Genomic DNA, 15,249 nt, shown 5'->3' with positions numbered 1-15,249 from the left:
AGCAAGCCCTGCAGATGTTTCTATTCAGGTCAGAACAGGACATTTCCTGTTGCCACCCGAGGTAACCTCACAGGCAAGAAGCCCACATCGACCTCCTGGTGTGTGGCTCATGCACACCAGGCAGGACAAGGCCACCAGAGACGAGGTGCTGCAGAGTGGCAACAGCCTGAAGGCTCACAGCAAGGAAGAGTTCCTGTGGGAGGACAGTCACGTCATCTGTTCTTGCCATAGGCACCCACAAACTGGTATGTGCAGTCAAATGATAATTTTAAAATATTTTTTTAAATACCCTACCATTCCCAAACATACAAAAATGAAGCCAGTCATGGCAGTAGGAGACTTTGACCAACCTAGTCACATAAAGATATGAACCTGCTCCTGAAATTCTAAAGCTTTAGAACAATCTGGAATAAAGCTATAGGCAGCCATAGCAAGCAAGATGAAAATAAAGTCAGTCTTCACTAATGGCCTAGTAAGACGAGAATCATTCACATCTAACCATGGTCACCAAGAAAAGAGAAACAAGTCTCCACCAAACAACCAACAGCCCGCTCTGAGAAACAGATTCCAGTAGTGCCTGACCCTCAAAAAGGACACAAAGCAGACAGGAGGCCTAAAGACAACTTGAAGAATTAAGAATCTTGCCCCACTCATGAACTGAAGGGTGAATCCAAAGACAACCTTTGTAGGGCCTCCCTAAATTCTAAGAATGTAGCTATCAGAAACTAGACAGAAACAGCTGAGCACCCTCAAACCCTGACCCCAGGCATCTACGCAGGATGAGAAGCAGAGGAAGGTGGACGGAGGGGGGTGTCCATGCTCTTACAGCCTTTCAGAGAAACAACTTCAGAGCACACGAATGGCCAATCTCCTCACTTCAACAAACGACAGAGAATTAAACTGAGATTCTCAGAAACATCGAAACTCTAAATGGAGAAAGACAGCCACGAAAAAGAAGAAACGGCTCTGCCATGTACCCAAAACTGTAAAAACAATTTCTCCGCATTTCAGTAGGCCCAAATACCCAAGGCTTTCCAACGTGAGAGAGCCTCCGTCAGCCCAGACCTCTTTCAAAAGCACCAGACTCCATCCTGCTGACTCAACCACAACACCGCAGCGCCCTGCAGAAGGGGACTCCTGCCCCACTTCTGAGGGCCTGAAAACCCTGCCAGGGCTAGAGAGCAAGCAGGGTTATGCAAATGCAGCAGTTTTCATTCCTACAGCATGCAAAAACCTTATGCCAATTTTTAAAAAGAAGCCATTTGAAAAGATCAAAAGACAGATGGTGTTATTGACAGCAACAAAAAATTAAAGGACCAAAAGTTTTTATCTAGGTCTAGAAAAAATACACGTTTTAAAAGCCTACGGAAAAACAGCAGACTTTGCCTAAGACAGACCCCTGACATCAGGGTAATGTCAGGAAGCCTGGCAGCCTGTAGCCCAGGGGGAGGACCCCGCCCACGTGGGGCCCATGGGGCCTTCTTACCCATTCCTCTGCCAGGGGGCTCTCCAAAGCTTCGAGACATTCCCATCTCGTTTCTGGCAAAGTCTCTCTCAAATCCTCCACCCATGCCACGCTCCATCTCTGTGGAAAAAAATATTACCCTAGGCCTTTCCAGGAATGCCATCACGTTTTAGACATTAAAAACAAAACTACAGACACGCAATAGCCACCACCGCATCAGTGTGCCGAATTCTTCTACAGGAAGCCATTATTCATCCTTAATTCCTTAAAAAAGAAAGTCACCACAAGTGAACACCTGAAAACCACCTACCTACCTTTAGTCCCTTAAGGACTAACTTACAACTTCGATCACAGCCACATGCTGGGTACGCCAGGCACTCACTGCTACAGTCATGCCGAGTGAGAGGCTGCAGAAGGGCCGCAGCAGGCACCACCTACCGGGCACCCAACGCGCACCCTGCGCCAAGGGCTTAGTTTGCATTATCATGCCGATTCCTCACAACCACCCCACACACCTGCTACCACTGCCCCTTTCTGAAGAAACTGAGGCTCAAATGATTTAGTAACTTCACCAAGGTCACATGCCTGGTAAGGGGTGAGGCAAAGGCTGGGACCCAAGTCTGATACAAAAGTCCATGCTCTGATACGAAGCACACCCAAATGGAGAAATGTGCCCACAGATAAAGATTCTCTACTGACAACTGAAGTGGTTTCATCTATACAATGAATGGGGTTTGGGTAACAATGTTGTCATTTTTTACAATGTCTTTTAAAAACAAAGCTCTTAGCTTCTGTGGGGAAAGGCCCACCATAGCTGCCACCCGCTTGAGAAAGCCTTTCAAGATTCCTGTTGCTGGCTGCTTCTTCCCTTGTTTGCAAATTATACCTCAATAAAGCTGCAAAATTAGGCATTGCTGTGTCCCATTAATTATAGGCTTCTAGTTCATGGGCTATAGTTTACTGGCCCGTGGTACAGACTGGGCAGTCCATTGTCTGGCTTGCCTCCAGAGATGGAATATTCTATAACTATCATTCATTTCGGATGGTAAAGTACCACCAGCCGTTCCCCATTATGTCAGGACTATCTCTTAAACTAACAAGGACTGGCAAGGGTGAGCTTCATATTCATAGTCTGACTCAGCCCACGTGAACCCCGCAGGTTAACAGCATGTTATCTGCTGGAAATACACCTGACTCCTACTAGCCTGAGGGTGGCGGGCAGCGGGCACTCAGCTTAACAGAGTGGGCAAAAGAGAAATGCCAGAATGGCAGCATAACGGAGCTCTGCTGCTCTCCTTTCACTGTAAGCTAAACCCACGAAGAAGGCAACGTCCCCACTCTTCACACAAGGTGGGCAAAGGCCTCGGAACCCCGTGGAAACTTCAATTCACTCACCTCGCTCCCCTCAAGAAAACACAGAATCAAATATTGCCTCAAACCAGTCTGGTATTTGACAATCTTTTGATTTTTATAACTATCCTATCAAGATTTGACCTACACTGATTGGCCCTAAGAATGTGACTTATCATCAGTCTAATGTTAACACCTGTGACCATAACAGCTGCATTACGGTCACCAACTAAACACTAAATTAAATCCAAAATGTCCACCAATTCTTTTCCCAATGTGATTTAAACTTTCCTAAGGGCTCTAGAGCTCATTTCACCCAAATCTCAGAATACTGATCAAGTGTGAGAGGTCCCTGTTCTCTGGAGAACAGCAGGACAAAGACGGGTGACTCAAAGTGTACCTAGGAACACAGCACAAGAACACACACGCATTTGTGACTCTTCTGTCACCAGGCTCATATCTGGACTACTGAATTACACCTGCCAGTTTATAAAGGACTTTGTCATGTGGTTCCCAGGCCCTCCCACTCTGGTTTTCATTTACTTCTAAATTGCACCACTCCACTCCTCACAGCAACCATCCAAATTCCCTCTCTAATGACTAATCTGTTGAGTAACATTTTCTCAAGCCAGATTCCTCAAACTTACTTTTTGTTAAAATCCCATGCACACATGAGCTACCGGCAAGCCTGAACACACATGGATACACAGACCTCTGTCCCTCTGTTACTAATCATGACGACCTTCCTACACCTTTTTACCAGAACAGGGAACCCATGAAGAAGGCAACAAGCATCCTGCCCCCCCACTCCCTGTGCTCCGGAAGAAGCTCATCACGAGATACCCTCCTTCAAGTCTGACAGTTAATGTCTATCCTTGTACGGTTCCTGCTTGCTGTGTGCTATTGTCACATCATACCTTACCACAGACCAGCAAAGAAACATGTAAACCCAAATCCCAATTTCCCATTCCAGGAAAAGTTTCTATGTATAAAAGAAGCTGCTTTCTTGCAGGTGGGGGTCCAAAGAGTCAAACAACAGAGGATTTCAGAAGGAAAGACTTCTGATTTCTCTCGCACACTTTACAGCTCCAATGGTGCCCCAGGGGCAAGCGCTGTGCTGGAGGCAATTCTAAAAGGCAGGATCTCCCACAAGAGGAAGAGGCAGGCTCTGGAGCCAGACAACCTGAGTTCACATCCAGGCACCTCCAGTTACTAGACACGTGACCTTAGGCAAGTCACTCTCTGTGCCTCAGTTTCCAAAGAAATGGGGAAAACAGTACCTACATGTTATGTGGTTCTCACAAGGACTAAAAACACAAATTGTTATTATAATATTATCATAATACTTCTGTTAAGAGGTGAGGAGGGCTTTAGGATTTGAATAGCAAACCAGAATTTATGAAAACTTATATAAATGCTAAATCAAAGGAGTCTGTAGGTGTTTTGTTGTGGGTTTTTTTTTTTTTTTTGAGACAGAGTCTCACTCTGTTGCCCGGGCTAAAGTGCCGTGGCGTCAGCCTAGCTCACAGCAACCTCAAACTCCTGGGCTCAAGTAATCCTCCTGCCTCAGCCTCCCAAGTAGCTGGGACCACAGGCATGCGCCACCATGCCCGGCTAATTTTTTCTATATATTTTTAGTTGTCCAGATAATTTCTATTTTGTTTTTAGTAGAGACGGGGGGGGGGGGGGGGTCTCGCTCTTGCTCAGGCTGGTCTGGAACCCCTGAACTCAAACGATCCACCCGCCTCGGCCTCCCACAGTGCTAGGATTACAGGCGTGAGCCACCACGCCCGGCAGAGTCTGTGGTTTTTATTAATGCCTCTGCCTACAACTTGTAGCCAGGGCAGATGATTAAGAACTACCCATTCCAGCACTCCTAGGGAAACATAAACCTGATCAAAATCTCCAAAGAATCCCTTTTACATGGAGACCATTTTAAAGTGTGCAAAACATAACCACAAACGCGCACATGCTTTTTTGTGCTGGAGGCAAGAGAGATTTAAAACTTTACTGGACAAATACTGGGGAAATTTGGAACATAGGACAGAGTTTAATGACTAAGTGAATTAAGTCTAGCTTTTGAAATATGTAAAGCAATTCACAGACATTTGACTGAGTAGAAAAGTGGAAGTGAGAAATCACTTATTAAAAGTGGGCCTGCAGCTCGGAAATCACCTGAGAGTCAACAGCCAGCAAAGGGTAGGTGAAGGTTGGAAGGAAACAATTCTTACCATTTATTCTGCCCATGTTCATCCCAGATCCAAATCGACCCATGTTTTCCATACCACCACCAAACGGTCCCTCCATGCCTGCAAGAGAGGTCTGCATTTCAGCACCATCGCAACAAGACAGCTTAGACTGACAGGGAAAGAAAAAGGTTTTCACATGTTCCAACTAGGGCATTTTCTGCCAAGAACTTTCTTATCAAGGGCTTTTGAGAAACAAAAAATGCTGGGGCCCTTGTTTAAACATCACATCTTCAAAAAACTGACCTGATCCAACCCCCTCAATGAATAGACAAGCAAAAAGAGGACCAGAGAGATGGAGCGATTGCCCAAGGTCACAGAGCTAGTTAGTGAGAAAGCCAGAACCAAAAGCCAAGACACCCACCAGAAGTGATGCACAGGTAAGAAAAGTAATTTCTAGACTCAAACTTTTAAGAAACCAAAGTGACAATTTCATGCAGAGCTTAAAAGACAAGAAAGAAAAGAGCAAAGAGAGAAAACTACACCTAAAAGTGGTAACATTTGTACTTCATTTTAAATTTCTTACCTCCCATTTTATTTATTCCAAATCCTATGCCTTCCATTCCCATTCCTTAAAAAGAAAAAGTCAGTGCAAACTAAAATTACGTCAAAGCAGTCAGTAACGTTTGAACTTAGAACGCACAAGAAATTCCAAACCAGGAAATGAACAACAAAAAAAATCCCTGATGATGAATATATTTTAACTGTCAAGAAAAGGCCCTATCATTTCAACTATCAAAAGATCACATTCCGAGAAAGCTAATTAAACTGTTAACAAAATAATCATTGTGTGGCTTGAAATTCCGTAGGGTCTGCCTAGTTTTTTTTTTTATTCAATGGCCAAGTCAGACAGTGTTAAACATGAAATACAATTATCAGACAGAGTATGGAACATTCACTTGAAAGATTATTTTAGGGAACAGAAATGGACTTTTTAAAAAGTCTGTTAAAAATAAAATCCTCAAAATAAAAGGCAGTTCCTAAAAACACTGAGGCTTCCTCCCCCACCACTAGCCTTTCTTTTTTGGCGGCAGACACAGGTGTGTATGAGGTCAGGGTTCAGACTGGTGGAGCCATTTAAGGTTGTGGCCCAGGGCTTTGAGGTCAGCCAGATTTGACTCTGGAAGAGAAACTAGGGACATGCAAAACTGTCAGTGGTAAGAGATAGGGGCATCCATACTGTAATTTCAAAGGATTCCAAGAAAGACCTAAGTCTGAGCTCATAAAAATGAAATAGTCCTTAATAGCATAGAAATACCTCATTACATTGAATTGAAAATGCTAAACAGCAAAATTTAAGTTTATTCTAAATGTTAAACCTTTCATCCTTAGCTATTCCTTGTCTTCTTAAACAAAGACAACACTGTCCACAGTTTTCCCCGTGACAGCTGTGTTGTCACACACTGAGGCTCTCCCCACCCCTCTGCATCTATGGATGCCCCACCTCTAGAAGCAGCTGTGCCAACACCAGGTGAGAGCCCAAGGGGGTCTGGACAATGTACTTAGTGTACTATGGCAGTGCTGTGGTCCCATGGTCAGGAGACCTGCAGTCTCCATCACTAACTGACAGTGTGACCTTGAGCAAGACCAACTCTCTGGCTTGCCTCCTAAGTGGCATGACTATCTCAGCTCAGGTGGCTGTTGTAAGGATAAAATGAAAAGGTATAACAGCTTTTTTAAAAAAGGGACTCAACTCAGTAAAAACACCTTTATCAAGATCAAGCCGAGATGAATGAGAGAATTTTGTCCCAATTGAATCTTTATTCCATTTCAACTACTCAAGGTCCAATTATCCCAATAATTAACTTTTAATAACTTTAACTTCCCCAGAAAACCCCCAAGCAAGGCGCACTGTAATTCTCACCTGCAGGCCCTAGGTTTCCCATTCCAATGCCTTTATTCAGGTGATTGGCGTCAATAGGCTGCCCTCCTGGCCCTAACCCCATGCCAATACCAGCAAGGCCGTCTGGAAGGAAAAGAGAGAGTCAGCAGTGTAGATTCCCCTAACCCACAGATACCCAGCCCACCCTCAGCTCCAAACCTCACAAATGCAAACAGGGACACAAGAATACAGAATGGACTCTGGAAACAGCCAGCAAGGCCTGACACTGGCAATACTGTGGATACTAGGCTTAAACCAAGACCAGGTGAGATTTAAAAAATGAAAAATGGGCACAGTGGCTCACTGTCTATAATCCCAGCACTTTGGGAGGCTGAGGTGGGAGGACGGCTTGAGGCCAGGAGTTCAAGACCAGCCTGGGCAACAGTGAGACTCTGCCTCTACAAAACACTAAAAATATTAACCAGGTGCCTGCCTGTTGTCCCAGCTACTTGGTAGGCTGAGCCAGGAGGATCACTTGAGCCCGGCAGTCTGAATTTGCAGTAAGCTGTCATGATGCCACTGCACTCTAGCCTTTAAGACAGAGTGAGAGTCTGTCTCAAAAAAAAAAAAGAAAAAAGAAAAAGAAAACAAAAAAAAAAAAACAAAACCCAGAAAGAGAGAGAGAAACTCCGAAGGATACATCTCAGAGAAAAATGAATTTAAAAAATTTAAAATGGAAGCCAGGCACAGTGCCTCATGCCTATAATCCCAGCACGGTGGGAGGATCCCTTGAGCTCAGGAGTTTGAGACCAGCCTGATCAAGAGCAAGACCCCATCTCTCCTAATGATAGAAAAATTAGCTGGGCGTGGTGGCTGCACCTGTAGTCCCAGATACTCAGGAGGCTGAGGCAGGAGGATCCCCTTGAGCCCAGGGGTTTGAGGTGCAGTGAGCTATGATGACGCCACTGCACTCTACCAAGGGCAACAGAGTAAGACTCTGTCTAAAAAAAAAAAAAAGATACAAAATTCATTTAAAAAAAACCTGCCACTAGTTCCCAGGTATTTAATCTGATTTTAACATCCCCATTTTTAGCTGCATAGCAACAGCATCAAGAGATTACCAAGGTTACTTAATTCCCCAAAAGCACTGAAGGCTTTGAAGTCAACACTCTGAAATGTGCTAGGAGACCAAGACCCAAGGATAATGGGCTCCCTGGGGCCCAGTGAGCTCTCCTCCTCCCCGGGGACACAGGGTGCTGCTCCTCCTCTAGCACAGGAGTCAACAAGAGCCACGGCCCTGGTCCTGGGTGATCACTGCTCAAGCAACCACACTAAAAATTTACTTGGGAAATGGGTGTGTTATGACCAGGAAACATGGCCCTTCTCTAAATAATAGTACCTTTCAATCAATAAGCCTTCTCCCTCTCTTAAAGCCACTGACTTCCCCGTCAAGATCCGCCTCTATTATGCTGCCATACCCTAAACTGCAAAGGCACTCCAGAGTCACTATTTTGGTTCAGGCTCCTGTTGAACTCAATCTGTCAGTGGGGTCCTTGGCTTGAGCTGCTGCCCCAAACCAGAGGCCCTCACTGCCCCCCCAGAGCCCCCAGGAGAGCACATACAGGCCACATACAGGCCCCCTCACCCATCTTCCTTCTCCAAGCTGGCCTTGCCTACACCCTCACCCCCACTGCTGTCTATGCTTAGGCTGCACCTTCCAGCCCCCTGCTCATCTAGAACTTCACATTAGCACAAGTCACTTCCACCACGGAGCGAACAATCAACTAGCCTTCCCTGTCACCAGATTTTCACATGGATATTGCAAATAGCCAAGCCCTCTTCTCTCCTCTCATAAAAATTATTTGACTGATACACTTCAGATACCATAAAATCCACCCAAAGTATACAATTCAGCAGTTTTTAATATATTCAGAGCTATGCAACCATCACTACCATCTAATTCCAGATCTATTTTCTGCCTTTATGAATTTGCCTATTCTGAGCTTGTCCTATATGGAATCACGGTTCACCCATGTGGCAGCATGTGTACTTCGTGCTGTTATGAACATGTGTACAAATTCCTATGCACATGTACCGTTTGAATTGCTTGGCAATACGGTAATAACCAACCTTTTAAAACCCAGTGTAGCCTGGCTTTAATTCCCTTTGCAGTTTCTGATTCTTCCGTCTCTAGAACACTTTCAAAATGCCTAATTACATCTTCTACATCCTGCCTCACCACGAGGTAGCCTAACAATCCTTCTGTTGTGAATCTCTCTGCCCATTTCTCATCCTGGAAAGTCTATAGCAAAGAACTGGCCAAGAGGATTGCAGGCCAACCCGGTACAAGTTCAAGTGAAATTGTACTGAAGTTTTCTGTTTAGTATAACTGAAATCCAAAATCTCAGCCATAATCACCGAAACACTTACGGGGAAGTTGTTGTGGACGCTCAGGAGGGAAAAAATCTCCCTTTGGTAAGGCCCTCTCATCCTGAAAGAGAAAGAAAATGGAGTAAATCTCAGCACCCAATGCAGCACTGTTTGTAATAGCAAAGGGTGGAAATGACCCCCACCAACAAAGTCCTGTTAAATCAATCATGGTACATTTGTGCCAAGGAATAACACTCAAGGTGAAAAGGCATTTGGGAGCGTGCTTGCCGCCTTCTGTGGCAAGAGGTGGGATAAGACTACACATGCACATTATCATGGGACACAGTAGTGACCTGAGCAAGAAGTATGAGCGGGACTATCTTTTCATGCTTTTTGACTTCAGAGTCACATGAATCCATTTATCTATTCAAAGCACTGAACTGAATTATTTGAAGTAATTAAAAAACTGCTTTATGGTTCCTTTTATCTTCTTCCTGAATTTGAGTCCCAACTAGACTGCCCTCAGCAGGTTCCAGTCATGATTGTATTAACTATTAATCTTTGGCACGGCTACCGCAGGGCTTATGTTTACTAAGACTGAACACTTCAATAGACCTTTAAAAGCTGTCTGAATGGAAGACTTAATTATGTTCAATTCAATGCTAACTAAACATTATACCGCAATACTCTGAAAACTGGAAACTCACATATATAACCACTCTTTGAAATGGATCACCTGCTCAAGGATACTCAACTGACTTCCTGAACACGCCACTAACAGCCAACTGTGCAAAGAGAAAAATATCTAAAGAAGCCAAGAGCTGTGTGTGCAAAAGGTTATTTCTGTCACAGATTTGCTTGATGTATCGCACCCTATATAACTTAGACTGGTCCATAAATATTGGATGTGGCTATGTGTGCACTCTTAATAATTCCAAGTTTTTGTTAGACTTATTTGGGTGTATCATGGGGAAAGAGATCTTACTGACTTACCATTTTGACGTGCATTGGTCTATCAAATAGCAGTTGGCCATTGAACATAGCTGGAAGTACAATTAAGGCTATTTCTTGCAATTCTAAAAACATACACAATAAGAAAGAAACACAAAAATAAAAAAAGAAAGAAAGACAGAAAAATATGCCAACTGCTACCAGCCCAAGTGATGACTGTATGAGCAATTTCATTGTTTCATCATACTTTCAAGTTATCTGCCTCTACAGTAAGCATAAAAGCAGTAACTTTTCACCAACCCAGCCTCTTGAACAGTGGCATCGCAGTCTTCTGTATGTGGCCAATGGGCTAAGTGTCCTACCGTTCCCTGAAGGACATTTTCTGGGTAAGAGACTCAGTGGCAGTCTTGCCTTAGTTGAATGACTGTGTTCATGTGTGGTACTTTCCATGTGATTAAAAAAGATGTAACTCCAGGGGTAAGCCTAAGGACTGGAAGAAGTGCCTCTTCCAAAAATGATGTCTACCCAGAGAGAGGACCCTGTAAGGACTTATTGTGTATGAAATAACAGGCCAGGTACATGGCTCACACCTGTAATCCCAGTGCTTTGGGAGGCTGAGGTGGGAGGATTGCTTGAGGCCAGAAGTTTAAGAACAGCCCTGAGCAACTTAGCAAGACCCCATCTCTATAAAAAATGTAAAAATTAGCCAAGTGTAGTGATGCACACCTGTAGTCCCAGCTACTCAGAAGGCTGAGGCAAGAGGATCCCTGAAGCCCAGGAGTTTGAGGATGCAGTGAGCTATGATGATGCCACTGCACTCCAGCCTGGGTGACAGAGTGAGACTCTGCCTCTAAGTAGAAGGAAAGGGAAAGGGAAGACAGACAGAAGGAGCAACCCAATTTCTCTCTAGTGGTGCATTTTTTGGAGTTCCCCCCTTTGAACTCAGACTCCTCTGAAAACACTGGAAAAGATCACTTGTGGGCAGGAGCTTCTATCCACACTGTATGGAATCAATTCTACCCCAGAGAACTTTCAAATTTCACAGTAATGCATTCCCTCTAGTCACACAAAAAACATCAATACATAAAGTTATCTCTCCCTCACACAAACCTATATTACTAAAACAGCAATTTAGGTCAGACTGTTCCCCATGAGTTGAATCCCTGCAAAAGGATACATATAGCTTGCACAGCTTCAATGGACTGTTCAAAAGTAACAGTGCCTATTCCACGACTTTTTCCATCTTTATCCTCAAGAATGTCTGCCCGGACCACCACACCAGCCATACTAAATACTTCTTTCAGTTTCTTCCAGCCAACTTTATAATCCAGCTAATTGAGAGAGAAGTAAAAACCTCAATGTAAACATCTTTTAAAAAACTTACAACATTTTTACTACACGAATGAGACATGCTTTGGTTGGAAACAAGCATTAGGAAATAATGTAACAAAAACTAATCAGCTGCAGAATTTTTCAAGTTGGATCATAAAGCCTAGCCTTAACTGTGCTATTTACTGTCTCTTTTCTCAGAAGGAACAAGTTTAAGTCACCTCAAACTTTTCAAATTAATAGTTATTTTCTGAACATTAAAAAAAAATTGTTCCTCTGCTAAATAAGGTTTACCTTTGCCTCCTCCCCGCTCCCCCTTTCTTCTAGAAATATTTCCCTCTGCAAATGGTGAAGGCATTGCCATTACCCCAGACACAAGAGAAGGAAAGTGTCAGGGCACTGCCTCTGCTGATACACTTTTACCTGGCACCTGAACCGCACAAAACAAATCCACAGAGAATGCAGATCTTGTTATCGCTTTTGTAAACACCTGCAAACCTCAGTAAACGCAGCCCAATGGGACCACGTTCTAGTTTTGACTCAGGAATGCAGTGGTCTTTCATGAACAAAGCCAACCCCAAGGCTGATATTTAAATCAAGAAGACAACATAACAAACATTAAATTTTTCCTTGCAAATGTTGGAGTTACTTTTAAAATATTGACAAGGTCGCTTCATAAAGTTCTGATTTTCTACTTTAGATAATGGTTCCATTTACTTACATTTGCTACAAATACTGTGCTTCCAAGTCTTCCAGCCTGTAATGCATGGATAATCTCATTTGGGATGTTAGGGTTATTTAGGATACTGGGTGGGATATTAATCATTCCTGGGCCACCTGGTCCCATACCCATCCCACCAGTCGTAGCCATCACCTTTTGCATTGCTCTCCTGGCATGTTCACCATCAGGATCCTAAAACAAGCATAAAAGCGTTACATTTAACCGATCCAGTGACAACTAAAACCATGCCTGCACAATACATGATATTCTCAAAACTGGAGATTAAAATGTTGTTTGGAAGCAGCTCTCAAATCTGTTAACAAGACAGTCAAATGAACTAAACCACCAGTCTAGGAAGAGTCCAGCTAAAGGAACAAGAAAGGGAGAAAGGGCATGAAATCTGGTCCTGAAACCACAGCTCTCAATTGAACTAAGTAAAAAAGAAAAGGGAGAAGGGGAGGGTGACATGATTACTAATTCCATGGGGTTTTGTAATTTCTGCAACCCCCATTAATGATTTTTCCAACAGTTTGAAACACAGTTCTAGATCACCCAGATACCCCCATCCTCCAAGTCCTTCAGGTGTTTGACTCCTATGTATAAAGTCTGGACAGTGTGACAACATCTGGGCAGGTCTGTGAAGCTCTGGTATTGACTCTTCTTGAACTTTGTCCTGTCATTTACCACCATCAGCACTAAAAGAGACACCATGGACACGTAAGACACCTTAAACCCTACCACACTCTCCTTTCTGACCTTTGAAAATACTGATCTTCCTCGCCAAAAGGAGGTAAGAAGTCAAGAAGAAATTTAATGTAATCAACGACAACAAAACCCTCTTGCTCCAGGAAGAGAAGGAAAGATATATGATTTGGATCGGACAGGAAAGAGAATTTGAGTAATGACAAACTCACCTTAAAAAAGAAAAAAGGTGGGCCAAGAACAGGGTTCAGACCGGGTAAAACTGTAGGTGCAAAGTCCTTTAATTGCACAAACCCAATTAAAAAAACCATGGGATCAGTTTGAGTGTCCCTGAGACAATGAAGCCTCAGACAAATCACAGAGGACAGTCAGCAGTCACCCTGCTCAGTCTCCACTCCAAAGTTCTTGCAGGAGTGGCTACTGAAGGCTGTGACCAGCCCCGCTCATTAGGAACAGGCCGGCCTGCTCTGCACAGTGCAGTCAAGGACCGTTACTATCTTTCCCTAACTCTCAACAACCACACACGGTACCCACAGCATTAATCGAGAGCTTACTTCTTTGACTTTCAGTGGTCTTCCACTCAGACTATGCTTGTTTAGGACTTCTGCGGCTTTTTTCATGCTCTCTTCCATCTTGAATTCAACAACGCTATAAAGAGTCAAAAGGAAATGAGTGAAACCAGTCCTACAAGTCGGAAGGCTCAAATGCCAGTAAGTAACTAGACAATACTTACGCACATCCCTTTGAGAGAAGCCACAGACCAGTCAGAAGAGCAAAGAAAGAGGAAAAAGAAAAGAAAAAAAAACCAGTAAATATCAATGACAGTTATAAACCAATTATGATTTATGTAACAAAGTTAGTTTGTTTTAAATTAACCCTTCTATGGGGAAGCTGACAGAAGCACCTCGCCTAGCCTTCCTTATTAAAGCTGGGCTCCTTAATATCCCTTTTCCCTACACATTACCAGCATTGCACTGTGGTTGCTGAAGTTATAATAAGCAGACCTAAATTCAGGTTCTCCAAGAAATCACACAAACTTTAGATCTGCTTCCCTTTGTACTCAATCAATTCCTTAGCATACTCCTCCTAAATCCATCCCTTCCATAAATTAAGCTCATCCTGTTGATTATTCTAAGCCATTCTATTGCACGACAGAAAATAGTTTATGTTCTCTTTAAACTAGGCCAATTTTGAACATTCAGGTTTTTAATATTTGGTTTACAATTTACTGGCACAAAGGCAACTTTTCAGAATCTTTGGTTCACACAACTTTCAAATTCAGCAAACAACCAAGAGTAACATTTTCTAGACAAGAACACACGTTTTACATTAAATTATACCACCGCTAAAATTCCATGCATAATTCACACACAGCCAATTCCTCTGTTAACAAAGAGACAATGCTGCTGTTGGTCCCCAGTTATCCAAATTGGGCATCCAAACAGAATACCAAAAAGCTCTTTGGCCAGCCATTTGGAAAAGCGGGACTCCCGTTTGCAAATCCCCTCCCACCCCACTCGAATGTTTGGCAAAAAAATCAAACATAGCTACTGTAACATGAGCACTCACTGCCTTCCTGATTTCATTCGATTCCACGCCACCATACAGTTACATTTTTCATGTAGTAAATCCACAGAAGAAATTCTCTCAGACACTTACCCTTGACTTTCCTTCAGCGTCCATTAAGAGCTCCACGTATGTTACCTCACCAACTACAAATCAGTTTCCAGACGACACATAAACCAAGGGAGAAAAGCCAAGAAAACAATGGGAATTTAGAACAATCATCAGCAACCTTGTATGGAGCCTCTGCCTTATAAGAAAGCCCAGAAACACTCCATATTCTCTAAACCACCACACTAGGCATTACAGGTGTGCAGTAAAAGTAGGCGAAACACGTTAACAATATGTCCTTGATTTTCCTCCCACCACAAACAAGCTATTTCCACAGATTTCCATATCAATTTCCGTCTGGAAGACTCATTCACGACTAGAGGCAATCCAAATCTACAGGAAAGAAGTCTGCAGGATTCACTTTTTTGGGGAAGGGAGGAAAACAGTTTTACACATACACTCTTGCTGGTGAAAGTACCTACAGAGCACACAGGCTGCAAGGCCACTGCACTGAGCTCACATGCTATAAATACAAGGAAGCCTCTGTGTGTACATATAAGCTCAAAGGCACACACACACGGCCACAGGGCCAACTTTACGAGTGTGCAACCTGTACAATCACACAGGGCCCCGTGCTTAGGAGGGCCCCAAGCTTGGTTTTAACACTGTTATTGTCGTA

At 43.5% G+C, this 15,249-nt stretch overlaps 1 protein-coding gene across 4 annotated transcripts in view; it reads right to left on the bottom strand.

Moving 5' to 3' along the window:
* HNRNPM (heterogeneous nuclear ribonucleoprotein M) overlaps positions 1 to 15,249 on the bottom strand; it is a 38,962-nt gene that overhangs the window by 7,545 nt on the left and 16,168 nt on the right. The window contains exons 3-13 of one of the 4 annotated variants that reach the window (XM_069479353.1): positions 14,616 to 14,668; positions 13,690 to 13,697; positions 13,511 to 13,604; positions 12,255 to 12,446; positions 11,382 to 11,535; positions 10,247 to 10,296; positions 9,314 to 9,374; positions 6,926 to 7,027; positions 5,588 to 5,632; positions 5,047 to 5,124; positions 1,487 to 1,585 (exon numbers count right to left, since the gene is read on the bottom strand). In XM_069479353.1, the coding sequence (XP_069335454.1) occupies positions 1,487 to 1,585; positions 5,047 to 5,124; positions 5,588 to 5,632; positions 6,926 to 7,027; positions 9,314 to 9,374; positions 10,247 to 10,296; positions 11,382 to 11,535; positions 12,255 to 12,446; positions 13,511 to 13,604; positions 13,690 to 13,697; positions 14,616 to 14,668 (936 nt within the window). The remainder of the gene's footprint in view (positions 1 to 1,486; positions 1,586 to 5,046; positions 5,125 to 5,587; positions 5,633 to 6,925; positions 7,028 to 9,313; positions 9,375 to 10,246; positions 10,297 to 11,381; positions 11,536 to 12,254; positions 12,447 to 13,510; positions 13,605 to 13,689; positions 13,698 to 14,615; positions 14,669 to 15,249) is intronic. The other 3 variants (XM_069479371.1, XM_069479362.1, XM_069479379.1) reach the window with 3 other exon arrangements.

Source organism: Eulemur rufifrons, chromosome 2, assembly GCF_041146395.1.
Source record: "Eulemur rufifrons isolate Redbay chromosome 2, OSU_ERuf_1, whole genome shotgun sequence".
NCBI classification, from domain to species: Eukaryota; Metazoa; Chordata; class Mammalia; order Primates; family Lemuridae; genus Eulemur; species Eulemur rufifrons.
The sequence above is the reverse complement of the archived record's forward strand: the minus strand, read 5'-3'. Positions and strand labels throughout refer to the sequence as shown.